This window comes from Elephas maximus, chromosome 8 (assembly GCF_024166365.1).
Source record: "Elephas maximus indicus isolate mEleMax1 chromosome 8, mEleMax1 primary haplotype, whole genome shotgun sequence".
Taxonomy (NCBI): Eukaryota; Metazoa; Chordata; class Mammalia; order Proboscidea; family Elephantidae; genus Elephas; species Elephas maximus.
In genome coordinates, this window is record NC_064826.1 from 97,276,357 (window position 1) to 97,293,087 (window position 16,731).

Sequence of the window (16,731 nt, forward strand, 5' to 3'; positions counted from 1 at the left end):
GAGGCTGATAAGTCTCAAAATTCATGGGTTATGCATCAAGCTGGAGGCTTCTCCAGGCTCACGTGGTTGCATAAGCTCATAAACCCAAAATCAGCAGGTCAGACGGCAGGCTGCTGGCTCATGTCCCAAGAACCAGAGGTCAGATGATGACAAGTTACATGCAGGATTCAGAGTAAGAGTGAGCCTTGCTGGAATATCCATTTATATACTGGAGGTAGTCACACCCCCAAGGAAACTCTCTTTTCAACTGATTGGCTGCTCATAGCAGATCTCATGATGGATGTGATTACATTATATCAGGTCGCATCATGGAGATGATTATATTATACTACCTTATGGAAGAGCAGCAGTCCAGTGTCTGCCAAACCACTGAGAATCATAGCCTAGCCAAGTTGACACGTAACATTAACCATCACAGGATTTCACTTGGATTTTTAAATAAACTACCCAGGTTTCTGACTACCTGAGAACTAGAAGATACCTACCTGGAAAGGAAAGAGGTGAAAATACCTTGAAGACGTTAGCACCCCTTCCAAACAACTACTGAAATTTACATCGATTTTTGCATATAACGGGCACATTATTCAAAGTTTGAACAAACATCCCATGAGACAGTTTACCATAACTGACCTTTTATTTAAAAAATTACAGGGAGTGATTTCCAGCATATCTCATTTTATAAAAGTACTACCTGTATCAAACATTTTATATCACTGTTAATTCCACTGAAGAGCTGCCTTTTTTTTAAAGGGTCTAATTCCAATTAATGGGATACATGCCCTTAAAATAGAAAGTTTCCATTATTCTATTCAAATTTCAAAATTAAAGATTATTGAGTTTATTGCTTTATGGCTGGGCAAGATGCTACTAGCACATTTTAGGTAAATAATATTCTTTGTTAAAAACTATGAGGTCATTCTGTTTAAAACTTTTAGGATAATTCACAGAAAATAGATATATTTATTCAAATTACACATTGGCGGGCGGGCTACTAACTATAGACATTATGTGAAGCAGCTCTTTAAAGAAATAAGATGCACAAATAGGTCTATCTTGGTATAATGTACATAATTGAAATGAATAAAACCTGGAAGACCAATATTGTTACACTATGTTCTGTTAGAATTTAAACAAAAAAAAAATCACAAATTTAGTAGTCCATTTGTGCTTAAAATATTCATACGCATGAGAAGCTTAAAGAAAAAACATCTCTGTACATGATGATCAAAAGTAAGTTATAAATTTTTTTTTGAAATTGCACTGTTATTTAAAACACCTTCCTAAAGTCAAACCCTCCTTTGCAGCTGGCATAATTTTTCAGGTCTAATTGGCAACCTGGGGAGGCCCCTCTGGTATGAGTGAAGTAAAGAAGGTGGTGATAAAAGACCAAGCTGAAGCCATTAATCCAGGCCTTTGAATTGCACTGGCATCTTCCCCTGCATCTTCTCCACTCTCATCTTCAAGCCCATCATCCATAAGACGCTCCTTTCAAACAAAACAAGAAACATACTCCTAAGTGATATGAACTGCTAAATATTAACTCATGACAGAAAGGAGGGAGTTAAGTTCTTTGGTAGCAAGGAATATGAGCATGTAATAAGGAAGTGGTACACAGCTGGTCATTAGAGATCTTTGCTAAGTTCAAAAAAGATCAATTCTTTAGTGTTTAAGTTCAAAGGAGACACATGCCAATTCAGTAAAATAAATTCTCAACGTGCATAATTTTCTTTCTAGGTTATTTTCAGGAATATTGTTAATCTTTCCTATTTAATCCTAACATATGACTGACTCAAAGTTATATTTTAAGTTCTCCAGGATAAAACCACCACAATTCATAATTTAGTTTTTCTTCATGTGCCATTCCACAAATTGAACATGTGGAAGACCCAAGATTCTTTTATTACTTTGGTACCATATAGTCTTGAGGAAATATTTATATTTAAAATATACAAAAACATCATTAACATACCATTTCTTCTAGTTCTAGATTGTTTACATTTTGCCCATCATTGTTAACTTCAGCATTATTGTTGGGAGCCGGTTGCTGACCTCCTTCTTGCCTAAAAGGAAACCATCCAGCTTGGTGTCTGTTCAATAAAATAAAGAGAAAAGCCACAATTGTGTTTATTTGTAACATTATAAAGCGTTAAGTGTCCTATAAGAGAAAAACGATTACAACTATAATAAATGAAAAGACCACATCTCTTACTTCAGGTCAGAAACTTTTCTCTCTCAAAGCAATGACAGCAAAACCAGAACCAATTCAAGTCTAAAAGTCTACTGTGGCTTAACTGGCTCTATGATCTATCAGGATGTATCAGGAGTCATAAAATCTTCGAGATTTTCCCAAATGAAATTCAAATTTATTTACCCCCTGGAGAAAAGGAGGCAAGGGAAAGTTAGCCTACTTATACAAAAAAATCTGACCTATACCCACAGCACTTCCTGTTGAAAACTACTATTAAAAAAGGGCACCCTTCTGTAGGTGTGCATCATATACCTTCTCAAGTTCTAAATAATTAACAGAGCACATCTAGCAAAATTAACAATTTATATAAAAGATAGTACAGGAAATAAATCTGCCTCTACACAATTCTGATAAACATTCTTATTCAACACAACCTGCCTTACTTTTGGCATCAGAAACATACCAGATATCAGAAGCCTGGCATTCACATTCCTTCATTCAACATTCCCTGTCAGATTACCGTTATGACAGATTCTGTGCTAAGTAGCTTAAGAAAGTAATTGAAAGAAACCACAAAAAGTTAGCGAACATCACTTACAGATAAACCAGTAGCATGGCTCCCATTACCATGATAAACCTACTAAAAGAAGAATAGAAGTAGACAATGCTAAGGAGAATTGCAGCTCGTGAGAATGTGTACATCCAGTCTAGCCAGTCTCGATTGAAATCGTCTTCGTTTAGCACTGGGCCTCCCTGTGCATTCATTTGAACGTTCTCATTCATGGGTCGATTTTCTTGAACCACTAGGTTTGGAGCTGGTGGGGGTTCTTCTCCAGGAACATGTGCCAAATTTAGAGGCTGTGGAGCAGTAGGCTGGGCTGGGGTGGCATTTGATGTGGCCTGAGCTGAAACTGCAGCTTGACTGAAATATTCACCAAAATAAATATTAAAAAGAAAAAAAGTTTACCATACTGTATTTGTTAAAACTTCCTGAAGAGCCATATTTATTTTTCATAAACCCAACATGGAGTACCCCAACTTCTGTCCCACACTTCTTAGATAAGCACAAATTCCAATGGAAAAGTGGTGCAAAGTCTGAGGGTAGGTGCAGGCCTCTCTCAGCCTGGTAGTCCACGATGGTGGAGAGAGGTGGAAGAAGTGAGAACGGCAAGGTTTCTTTTCTCTCTTTCACTAAATTACCTTCTAAGGTAAGAGCCAGTAGGTCCAAACCTTTTCATCTTCACTAAGGGCCCTTTTGTTATTCCACATGAGAATACACTGACGCCATCACCACCTCCCTCCCAGACAATGTCTTGAAAGAACTGTCTAAAAATGCATATTAATTATTGCCTTATGTGTCTACTGTCAACAATAAGTGCTTTGTATTCATAATTTAAAATATGACATACATTCCAGATAATAATCCCTCAACCCCCATCTTGGACTTTGGGATCTCCAATTGAGGACCACTGTCAACTTATAAAGGATTGTGGTCCTGAAGTTTGCTTACAATTTGATTGCCTAAAAGTCAGAATAAACTGTTTCTATAAAACGTTCCCAGAAAAATGATATTAAACCTGGATTTGCTTCAAAAGTATCCAGCAAAGGGGATATTGCACAATAAGACTGGCCATGAAGTAACAAATGTTGAGGCAAGGTAACAGGTAACCCAGCGATTCATTTTACTATTCTTTTTACATTTTTATGTGTCTAAATTTATCTATAATAACAAGTTTAACATTCAGATAGCAAAATAAAAGTTTCCCCGGCTACCGAACACTAAGCCAGTATGCTAATACCTTGTGTCTGAATCGGGCTTTGTAGTTTTCAAAACACTTCCTACCTCACAGATATTCTAATACGTAAAGTCCTAAGAGGAAACCCTGATGGCGTAGTGGTTAAGCGCTACGGCTCTTAACCAAGAGTCGGCAGTTTGAATTCGCCAGGCGCTCCTTGGAAACTCTACGAGGCAGTTCTACTCTGTCCTATAGGGTCGCTATGAGTCGGAATTGACTCGACAGCAGTGGGTTTGAGTTTGGTTTTTTTTTAAGTCCTAAGTAGCAAGCCACAATAAAACTCACTTACCTTTCATGGTTCTCACGAGATTTATAAATGACACAAGGGACATAAAGCACCCAGCAGAGTACTGAGCACATAGTAATCACTCAAAGGACAGTTATTACCACAGCAACATACAAGACAGAAAGAACCTGCCTAGAGCCATGGGGTTATAAAAGACAGCATTAGGTTAGTTTTATGGAGGAAGGTCAGAGGAATGATAAGGATTTTGGCTTCACAATGTAGGCAAGAGAGCCACTGGATGCTTTGGGGGTTGGGGAATGGCCAATTCAACTACGTGTTAAGGAAGTTAACCTGGCAGTAGTAAAGCAGGTCTAAAATGAAAAAGCACTGGAAGTAGGCTATAAAGTAAAGGAATGAAGCTTAGCCAAAGATAAAGAATTGGGAGTCATCCGCAGAGAGCTAAGATAACAGCTAAGGTTGTGGAAGCAAGAAATCCAAAAGGCCTGACCCAGGACTGAATCCTGTCTTCCCTACCACACTATGGGTGCTGTGAGGCTCATGGTAAGTACACAAATGTCTGTGAAACTGAGCAAGGAATGTTACCACTAAAAAGAAGGAAAAAATGAGGCTACTAAAGGACAGGAAAAAAGTGACCAGAAAGATAAAAAGAATGAGGAGGATAACAATCACAAACACAAGGAGACAATAACATTAAAGAAGCTAGTCAGTCAATGCTAAATGAATGCATAGGAAGAAAGGTGGCGAAAACACACTCAGTGCTAAGGCTGTTCCACGCCAACCCAAATCAAGGCTTACTACAATTCTGACAGTCCAGTACTAGCCCACTGGAGCCCTTGTCATGGATTGAACTGTATCCCCCCAAAATATCCGTCAACTTAGCTAGGTCATGATTCTCAGTATTACATGACAGTCTACCATTTTGTCAGCTGATGTGATTTTCCTATGTGTTGTAAATCCTGTCTCTATGATGTTAATGAGATGGGATTAGTGGTAGCACGGCATGTCCTTTGGACCGAAGGTCCTTGTACTGAGAAGCTCCTTGACCAGGGGAAGATTGATGACAAGAACCTTCTTCCAGAGTTGAGAGATAGAGAAAGCCTTCCCTTGGAGCTGGCACGCTAAATTTGGACTTCTAGCCCACTAGACTGTGAGAAAATAAATTTATCTTTGTTACAGCCAACCACTTGTGGTATTTCTGTTACGGCACCACTAGATGATTAAGATAGCCCTACCTAGACCTAAGCCTCCCTGACACAGGACTTTTCTATTTCCTTTTTCATTCAACCCTCTTTCTCTTCACGTGGGTTTGATACCCGCCAATGATACTTTCCTAAGTGTTCTCCTCTTAAGGATATGAAGTGTTAGATTAAAAAAAGCATCTGAATATTGCTGCGAAGTATAATTAGTGGGGAAAAAAGGAGGAGCCAAAGTTAGGTTTAGCTGATGTGAACTGGAAATACTAAAAAAATGGACTCAAGTTAACTTACTATTGCATGTAATACTGATGAGCATACATCTGTTGCCACCACAGCATCTGCAGTGGGCTGAAGGCAGGGTACACTGGGAGCCCAGCCGCAGCAGCCTGCCCAGGAAGTGGGTTGTCCACGTTCCTACAACAGAGAGAAGGAGAAAATGTTAATGCTCCAGAAGTTGGGAGCCGGTCTCTCTCTCAATTTTCATTTCCAAATTACAAATTATGCATTGATACAATGTATGGAATCTTACTCAACAGGGAAATACTTATTTTCCACATTATTCAAGATGTTATGACTTACATAAGATGCCCTGGGCTCAAGTACATAGAATAACTACCACTTCAGCCCAGTTTTAATGGGAAAATAAATTAAGCCATCTACAAAATGTATGGCAAACTTCAACACTTATCTTCTCATTTCAGCACACAAGGCCAAAATTACTTTCATTGTTAAGTACATTCTCCTCAACAACTATTCACCAAAGCCCTAAAATAAACTCAATGACAAAATATTTTAAGAAATGAGAGAATGGTGTTTAATATTAACAATAATATACTATTTAAAACAAGCAAAAACAGTTGTAGCAGTACATCAACAGGGAACTGCCAGAAATTCAAGCTGGATTCAAAAGAGGACATGGAACAAGGGCTATCACTGCTGATGTCAGATGGATCCTGGCTGAAAACAGAGAATACCAGAAATATGTTTACCTGTGTTTTATTAACTATGCAAAGGCATTTTACTGTGTGGATCACACTTAATTATGGATAACATTGTGAAGAATGGGAATTCCAGCACACTTAATTGTGCTTATGCAGAACCTGTACATAGACCAAGAGGCAGTCGTTCAAACAGAACAAGGGGGCACTGTGTGGTTTAAAATCAGGAAAGGTGTGCATCCAGGGTTGTATCCTTTCACTGTACTTATTCATTACTCAGTCTGTATGTTGAGCAAAAGCATCCGAGAAGCTGGCCTAATATGAAGAAGAGCGAGGCATCAGGACTGGAGAAAGACTCATTAACACCTGTGATATGCAGATGACACAACCCTGCTTGCTAAAAGCGAAGAGGATTTGAAGCACTTACTGATTAAGATCAAAGACTCCAGCCTTCAGTATGGATTACACCTCATAATAAAGACAACAAAAATCCTCACAACTAGACCAATAAGTAACATCATGACAAACAGAAAAAAGATTGAAGTTGTCAAAGATTTCATTTTACTTCAATCCACAATCAACACCCATGGAAGCAGCAGTCAAGGAGTCAAATGATGTACTGCGTTCTGCATATCTGCTGGGAAAATCGTCTTTAAAGTATTAAAAAGCAAAGATGTCACTCTGAGGACTAAGGTGTACCTGACTCAAGCCATGGTATTTTCAATTGTCTCATATGCATGTGAAGGCTGGACAAAAGATAAGGAAGACCGAAGAACTGATGCTTTTGAATTATGGTGTTGGCAAAGAATAGTGAATATACCACGGACTGCCAGAAGAATGAACAAATCTGTCTCGGACGAAGTACGGCCAGAATGCTCCTTAGAAGCAAAGATGGTGAGACTTCGTTTCACATACTATGGACACATTATCAGGAAGGACCTCTCCCTGAAGAAGGACATCATGCTTGGTAAAGTAGAGAGTCAGAGAAAAAGAAGACGACCCTCAATGAGATGGACTGACACAGTGGGCTCAAACACAGCAACAATTGTGAGGATGGCACAGGACCAGTCAGTGTTTCGTTTTGTTGTTCACAGGGTCGCCAGCAGTTAGAACCAACTTAACAGCATCTAACAACAAGAACTTTAAAAAATACAGCTATTAGCTGTAAAATTTATAAGTGAACATTACAAATACCTGCAAGATATTCTTTAAAGAACCAAGATTAGCAGAACATGTATATACATGCATTCTTAGATTAAGTAAAATTTCTATTAAGTTAGTAAAACTTGGGAAAGGTCACAATTAACTTCTCTATGTGTCGGTTTCCTCATCTATAAAACAGAGCTAATAAAAGAACCTTTCTCACAGGGTTGTTATTCAGTACTCAGTAGATATTAACTGTTTTTGTTTTTACTTTCCCCTATCTCTAACTCTGAACATGACTCCAAAATGTGTAATGCAAGATTTGCAGAAATTCACACTTGTATATCAAGATAACTACAGGGAAAAGCACGTAAGTAAAGCCAAAACGCAAACCCAAACCCACTTCCGTCAAGTCGATTCTGACTCATAGCAGCCCTAGAGAACAGAGTAGAACTGCCCCACAGAGTCTCCAAGGAGCACCTGGAGGATTTGAACTGCTGACCTCTTGGTTAGCAGCCATAGCATTTAACCACTATGCCACCAGGGTTTCCATAAGTAAAGCAGAAGTGGTAAATTCACTAACTCTCCTTTTCTTCATATTACTTGAAATTTATCTTTAGCTGATTACTAGTCTATCCTGAGCGATACAAGCATTAACAAGTTCATGAAATTTATTTTGTTTAGTATTATATTCTAAAACTGTTTACTTAACGTACATTTGGCAATACTCGATTATAGAAACCTAACTTAGAAAAGGTGTGGTGATCCTAAAACTTACCAGTGTTTAATACCTGAGGAAACGTGAAGCTAAAGTGATGGCACCAACTCCCCTGTGTATTACTTGAGCTTTCCTCGCCCTTGGAGGAGTCACGGGAGTCACACAGTGGCTCCCCATTTTCAAAAGACCCTTCCATCTCTTGAATATAGCTCTTCTCCTACTTTCCAAGCCTTCCCCCAACTTACATAAGAAGGAATAGCAGAGAAGCCCCCGTTAGAGTTCCTCCCAACTCTTGATAAATAAGTCCTGTATACAAGAGGGAAAAATAACTTTACCCCAGCTATTCCTTTAGGAAGATATCAGTTAGTTATCAAACCTGGAGAGAAAGCCAGACTACTGGAGCAAAGAAGCATCATACAACATTTCTATAAAGAACTTGGCATTCACACCAGGGAACTGATGCATCTCTGAGTATATCTAAAAATTACCCTAATGAAGTAATGGTAACAATATGAGGCTGTTGCCATATCACACTCAATAAATCTACTCCCACTCCCAGGCCCCTTTCCCATAACAATAGACGTTCATTTGAGAGAGGGACAACAGCTCATTACATTGAGAGAAATTCAGCACACCATAAGCAATTATTCCCCTTTTGCCCCTCCCTTTCACCCCTGATAACCACTAAGAAACTGGTCTTTATACATTTGCCTGCTCTTCTCTTTTTTTTTAAGTGAGGTCATACAAGAGTTGTCCTTTTGTGATAGACTTAGTTCACCCGGTATAATGTCTTCAAGCTTTATCCATGTTACAGCAGGTATCAAGACTTCATTTCTCTTTCTGGCTGAGTAGTATTTCATTGTATGTATGCACCACATTTTGTTTATCCATTCACATACAATGATGCTCACTTAGGTTGTTTCTATCTTTTCGCTATCGTGAATAATGCTGCAATGCCATCAGAACATTACTGAATGTTCTGATCAAAATTCTATAGAAGAATCCTGATCAAAAGGGAGAATATACAGAACAAAATTTCAAATTCTCACAGAATCCAGACCTTCTGAGGCCATGGAGGCTGGAAGAACTGCTGAAACTACTGCCCTGAAATAATCTTTAATCCTTAAACCAAAAACATCCCCTGAAGTCTTCTTAAAACCAAACAACACTTCAGCTTAACTAGTAAAGAATGTCTGCCTTGAGCACTGTGCTCTTTTAAGAACTATCTATATGGGATCAAACTGACAATAGCAACTCAAAAGATTAGATAGAAAACTTAGGGGAAAGTAAGTTTATGTTAAAGGAAGAGGAACGATTCAGAAAAAGAAGGTGAGAATGGTTGCACAAGATTCAGAAAAAGAAGGTGAGAATGGTTGCACAACTTGAAGAATAAAATCAATGTCACTGAACTGTACATGTAAATTGTTGAATTGGTATATTCTGTGTATATTCTCAACAACAATAAAAAAAGGGAGGAGGAGAGAGAGAGACCCTTATCATAGTACTTATCATCATGTTGAAATTATCTGTTTTCAATTACCAGACCTAGGTATTTACCCTCTGACCCATCAATCCTACTTCTAGGAATCTATCCTAAATATACCCTGGAAAAAATATAAATGATGTATGACAAAGCTATTCATCGCAGCACTACACATAAAAGAAAAGACTGGAAACAAGTCAAACATTCATCAGTAGGAGACTGGATGTCACAGTTTATACACTCAATTAATGAAGTACTGTGCAGCTGTAAAAAAGGAATGAAGATCTCAGATACCGCTATGGAGTGACCTCCTGTATCTTACATGCTATTTTGTTAAAAAGGAAGATGCAAAAGAGCATGTATAATATGCTACCTTTTGTGTAGGAAAGAGAGCAAATACACACGCACACACACTTCTTTAAATTCTGACAAAGAAACAACGGAAGGATAAACCAAAAAATAATAAAAACAGATGAACAGGGGGAGGAGAAAAAATGAAACAGTCCTCTCTAAATGTAGCAGCTTGTTTTACACTTTAGGTGCTGGAACCATGAAAACAGTTTATACAATTAAGAAAAAATTAAATCAAAAAGAAAATAGTAGCAAGCTGTAAAAAAAAAAAAAAAAATCAGAGAAAAGGAACCACACTTGAGTATGAAGTTTTATAGCATAATCATACAGAGACAAATCTTTCTACTGATTTTAAAGCACAGCATTTTAACTATACATCCCTAGTAGGATAAATTCTAAGACAAAAAGGACCAAAAAAATTTTAAGTCACATTATATGAGTGGAAACAGTACTGTTACTTTAAAGCTATTTGATAAAAATAAACACATACTAGATAAAGCAATAATTATGCTAATCTAAGATTTTCATAAAAAAAGATAAATACGTAAATCAAAGAGGTTCTGTAAAAATCCCTTAATCTTTAACCTGAAATATCAGTATGAACTCAGGATTTATTTTTCTTCTTTCTAAAAAAAGCATTGTTTCGTATCTCTGACAACTGAAAAGGCTTAGAAGCATGGCAACTGAGTAGCAATGACGGCTTGTTAGCACCCAGGTTGTGATCTGTAAATACTATTTATTTCTCATCAGGATTCCCCGGAGGCAGGTTCAAGATGAGCCTGAGACATCTTGTCATGCCTGAAATCTAAGACATTATTAAAACCTACTAAAAGTCATGTCAAAAGGACACAGCAGACAAACTGAACAGGTCAAAAAAATGGGACAATGTAAGCATCAAAATGAATGACTACAGTAGACTGAAACACGAATACATAAAAAACTGTAAGTTCATACTGATAACCTATAACGACAACAAAAAAAAAAACCTCATTGGCCACCTTGGCAGGTTACAAGGACATAACTTACTACTCTGAAAATTAATAAAGGTAAAGAATTCAGCATTTATCAGGCTTCTTCTAAATGGACTGAATTCCAAGATAACAAAATAGTTGATAAGAGAATGTTCTTTATACGAGAAGCACAGGCAATAAGCAGAGAAATGATAAAATTAGGAAATTACCATTTTGCAACAACGAATGAAATAATGGATCCAGTCAATGATCACAACCAGTTTCCACTGGGTCGATTCCAACTCATGACAGCCCTACGTGCTGCAGAGTAGAATTGCACTCCACAGGGTTTTCAATGCTGCGACTTTTTGCAAGCTGACTACCAGGACTTAATCATTAACAGCTACTAAAACTACTACCTGGATGATGAAGAACTTAATAATGCATAAATCAGGCTGTTAACATTGAACGCACTGATCAATCCTAACACGATTAGAGGTGAGACAGCCAAATTTTATGTGCCTCCTGGTGTGACACAATAGCAAGGATGTGGCACTACCTATGAAGAATTCTAGGAAAAAAAAAACTGAACGTTAGATCTAACTACCAGTTACAGACAATATGGGGATAGAAGAAAATGCTCAATGATACCATGAGGACACAGCCAACTATAGACCAGGGAAATTACATAGAACAAGAAAAAAGGCATGAAGTAAAAAAGGGAGGTGAAAGGGGATTAGATTAGAAGAGCCTTAAGAAAGATCAACCAAATGCAATATGCCAACCTCTTGAATATCGATTCAATCAAAACAACTATAGAAAGACATTTGAGACAACCAGGAAAAACCAAACACAAACTGGGTATTAGATGATATAAAGATTTGTAATTTTGCTGAATGTTCTAATGGTACTGTGGTTTAGAATATTTAAAGTCCTTATCTGTCATAAAAAAAAAAAATAGCTGTTACAGAGAGACAATAAGCATTTACTGATGAAGTTATATAACACCTAGGTTTTGTTTTTTTTAAATATACCCCAGTGTCAGAAAAACAGAGGGCAAACTGGAGTAGATGAAGAATGCTAGTCCAGTAACAGTTGTTGGAGCTGGGTATTAGGTACATGAGGGTCCATTATAATATTTTCTGTACTTTATAAGCATTTAAAAACTATATTTGATTTTTTTTAAATTAAAAAAAAAAAGTGAATACAAATATTGCCTGTTTAACCTAAATATACATCACCAGGGGACTAGTTCATTAAATTATAGTAATCCATATAATGGCATACCGTACAACTGACAGAATGGGACAGCTCTATGTGCACTAATATGACAATCCTTAGTTTTTTTTTTTTTTTTTTACATTTAGTGAAAAAACGAGGTATAGGCTAGAGTGTATGGTAAGTACGCTACCAGTTGTGTTAAAAAACACACACACATGCTTTGTGTAGGCACAGTTTATCTGGAAGAATACAGGAGAAACAGCTAACAATGGTGGCCTCTAAGGGCAACTGGGTAGCTAGGAGACACAGCTGAAACTTTTGAATGCGTTTTTGTTCCCTTTAAAAATGGTACCACGTGCATGTATTACCTCTTAGAAAATAACTCCAAAAAGAAGTTGCCTATTTACTATCCTGTCTCTCCAACCAGACTCTGTGCCCCTAAGAACAGGGAATAAGCTTTAGCCATTATATTATTATCATCGGTACAATAAATGTGTTGAATGACAGATCATCAAGGTTCATAGCAGGAAAAAGCTGGAAATTGTGATGATTATAAGCAACTATTAAATCTAGTATTTCATTTGAATTTCCCAACTTTAAATGAAAACATATGTTAATGACACAAAAAAATTACAGCTATATTAAAGAACACCACTGCAAAGAAAACGATACTAACACATTTAGGATACTAATCCAGAATCCAGTGCCGTTGAGTCGATTCCGACTCATAGAGACCCTATAGGACAGAGTAGAACTGCCCCCACAGAGTTTCCAAGGAGTGCCTGGCAGATTCGAACTGCCGACCTTTTGGTTAGCAGCCGTAGCACTTAACCACTATACCACCAGGGTTTCCATTAGACATGGATAATTTTCCCCTTTCCTTTACTGTTTTTTATTGAAACTCTTTAATATCCATTTTATTACTCAAAATAAATTGTTCTTTTTTTTGGCAAGGAGCCAAGTAAAGTAGTAGAAACATGGGGAAAACGTAACTATTTGGAATGTGTAGTATGTCTGTCTCCATACAAAATGTCACATTCTTTATGCAAGTAAAACAAAGTAAAATAATTTGGTCCCTCCTCCCTCTGGCCCTGAACAAGTCAGGGAGAAGAAACTGCTGACAAATACATGTGAGCGGAAATCAGAGATGATGTCAGAAGTTCTGACGGTCCCCCCCGCCAACCCCTTTTTGGAGAGGCTATCTTAGTGCCGTCGAATGAAAGTAAAACACGGGAAAAAAAGGAGGAGGGACAAGTTCACTGGAACAAATGCAACTGGTGAAGTATAATAGAGACTATGACAAAAGCCAAGAACTTGCAAGACTGCCATTCACAGTCTTTCATAGATATTTAAAAGTTATATCAAAGGACATTAGTTAGTATGTTTTAAAGTCAAGAATTACGAGGCAGAGGAAATGACAGGAACTGGAAACATCAACAATTTGGAAAAAATTATTTCATAGAAAATCTGTTAAATTAACCTTACTTCTCCCACCACTCCACACAAATGATGTAGCAACTGTGTGGAATCCCCACATCATTTCTGGAATATGCCTTTCAAGACTCTCTGAACTTGCTTTGTTCACCCTGCTGCACTCCTCTTACACACGGCTCGATGTTACCACGCATGAAGCCTCCCCATTCCTCCAAGCACAGTCACTCCCTCTCCTAGGTTCTCTCAGTACTTTATTCAAGACCTTAATAGCACACAGGGGATGGTAATTTATTTGCCTATGTGACAAGTACAGAATTCATTTTCTCACCTTCAGTGCCTAGCACATAGCGGATTCTTCAGTAAACATTTACTGAATGAGGTCACAGGGTCCTCCAATGAACAGACTTGCTTACACAGTCACCCACTTAAAATCTGACCAGCAGATCTGACTAGAGGAAAGTTTTAAATGAGGGGAGGGGCGGCTGTAAAAGAAGTCAAAATACAAATGAGAAACTAGGAAAGAATATTGAAACAAATGATTGACAAGGTAGAAAATCACTTCCACAAAGCTAAGAACACAGACTTCTGAGTCAGATAAGCATGTGAATTCCAGTTCTGCTACTGACCACTTTTGTGAACAGAGGCAAGTTACATAACCTTTAAGCCTCATTCCTCTCATCCATAAAATGGGAGAAAATAGTATACAGACCATAGGGCTGGTATAACATTTAATGAAATAAGGGATGTATAAGTGATTAATACAATGCCTATCTCACACTAAGTGCTCAATAAGAATTAAAATCCTTTTAGATTAAAAGAACTGTCAGCACACCTACAAATATGCAAGTCACAAAAACAAAAAGAAATCTTTTTCGTAGTGTCTTATTGAGGACACTCCAATTTATCACACTGGCAAGTACATATTTGTAAAGGAATGTGGAATCAAACTCTTTAACAACTGTTACTGGGAATGCAAACTGGTAAAACTTCAATATACTTTGGTAATTGTCTTTAAGAGACTCAAAAAGTCTTAAGAACACTTTGACCCAGGAATTCTGCTTCTCAAAATTTATCCTAAAAAAATAATTCCTATTGCATAAGTACATTTACAAATGTTGACTGTGGTGATGTTTAGTGGAAAAAATTTAAAACAACCCAAACATTTGAGGACTGTTCCACTTCTTCACTCCTCTATAAGAGGATTACACACACACACTTAAGTCATACAGTGGCAGAGCAGGCTCATGCTTAGCTCTCAAGAACAGATTGCTAAAGTTCAGGAATTTTGTGAGCCAACCCCTTGGAATCTTGAAATCAGCCACTGTGGGAGTATTTGCACCACAGAAATCAGCAAATGCTACAAATCAGGGCTTTATTTTTCTCCCCAGAAGAGCCATCGGGTAAATATTTACCAGCACATCACTGCTAACTTTGCAGTACCTCCCCATCCCAGCACAACTGAACTTGGCCTTGTGACTTAATTAGGCCAAAAGACTGTTAGTGGATATGACTTCGGTATAAAAGTCTTTAAATGTGCTCAGTAGTTTGCCTGCCCTCTTGCGTTCCTGCCATTTGCCATGAGAAGAACTTGCCTTAGGGAGTTTCTGGTCCAGAGAGAACGAGAAATACAGAAAGACCTGATGTCAACCTGCGGCATAAACCAAGCTGCCCCATGACTGACAAACTGAGCAAGAAAAATAAGCCACTGACATCCTGAGGTTGTTATGCAGCAGGACCAACTAACACACACATTCTCCACTGACAGAGAAGGGGAAACTGGCAGAGCCACATAGCAAAAAATCACACGGACTTACAATGTTATCGATTTATATTTAACCTGGAAATACGCCTAAGCTATATAATTTTTTAAAAGGTTTATAAAAACCAAAAAAACACACGATATTTCTGTTAAAATACATGTACACAGAAAAGTATTCAGAAGAATCTTTACAGAAATGTTAACACCGGTTCTTCCTGAGTGGCAGAGCTACAAGCAGCTTTGACTTTAAAAAATGAGACAATACAGAATGGTACAATGAGTAGATTTTCACTTCTATTAATTACAAAACAAGGCTGTTACTATTTCGGCGGGAGAGAGGACTGAATGTACAAAACAGTGAGTATTCTATAAACCAGCCAGCAACTTTTGGAGCTAAAGTAAATAAATGTGACAGCACAGCAGACTGAATTCAGAATGGTCAGTCAGGATTTATAAATGTCACACTGTAAGTGGACAGTCAATGTGACGATGCACATGTACTGCTTTGGTGTTCTCACGTTTCCTCAAGAGCTTGATGGGCAAATAATCACCTACAAAGTGAGACTCCCAGGGTATTACTAAACTGGCAGATCCTGGGCACCACCTCAAATCTAGTGATTGAAAATCTCGGGGAACAGGGACCAGGATTTATTGATTTTAAAGATTGAGAATACTGACCTATGTGGCAGAAGCCACATGAAGACTAGTTAAATACAAACTGTACTGAAGTTTGACAAAGGACAGCAGAGAGTACACTTTGATGGTGACTTCTTCAAGTTCACTAAATTACTGCTCTCGTACATTGAAGGCTATGTTCAATAAAATTTCCATAAAGACAGATATAAAGTCTTCATTAACAAAAATGACAACTATGAGATCAAGCAAAATTATGTTCATTGTTGAACTAATAATCTACTAACTGACCTTTGATATACATTGCTCTGGAAATCACACAGTGCTCTCTCTAAATATCAAGGTTTTCCAGCATCTCACACTGGTATTCACTCATCTGGAAGTTTCAGTGTACCAAACACACAGTAGATGCCCATTAGTCTGTGTGCCGAATGAATTTATAAGAAATTGCTAACACATCACTATGTGCCAATTATTGGGCTAAGCACTTACATAAAAAAATCCACACAGCAACTGTGTAAAATAGGTGCCATTATTCCCATTTCCAGATGAACAAACTGAAGCAGAGTGGGGAAAGGGCTTGCCCAAGCTGGTAAGTGGACAGAGGAAGGATTCATACCCAGTCAGGCTGGCTCCAGAGTCTGTGTGACCTCCTGATTTAAAATTAAACATTA

General features: G+C 37.8%; 1 protein-coding gene across 4 annotated transcripts in view; it reads right to left on the reverse strand.

Moving 5' to 3' along the window:
• Window positions 1-1,288: 1,288 nt before the first annotated feature.
• The window catches only part of HERPUD2 (HERPUD family member 2), a 34,574-nt gene continuing 19,131 nt past the window's right edge, over window positions 1,289-16,731 (reverse strand). For all 4 annotated transcript variants that reach the window (XM_049893694.1, XM_049893693.1, XM_049893695.1 and 1 more), the window contains 4 exons: window positions 5,719-5,841; window positions 2,787-3,110; window positions 1,970-2,087; window positions 1,289-1,485 (listed from right to left, as the gene is read on the reverse strand). In XM_049893694.1, the coding sequence (XP_049749651.1) occupies window positions 1,324-1,485; window positions 1,970-2,087; window positions 2,787-3,110; window positions 5,719-5,841 (727 nt within the window). In that variant the 3' untranslated portion in view covers window positions 1,289-1,323. The remainder of the gene's footprint in view (window positions 1,486-1,969; window positions 2,088-2,786; window positions 3,111-5,718; window positions 5,842-16,731) is intronic.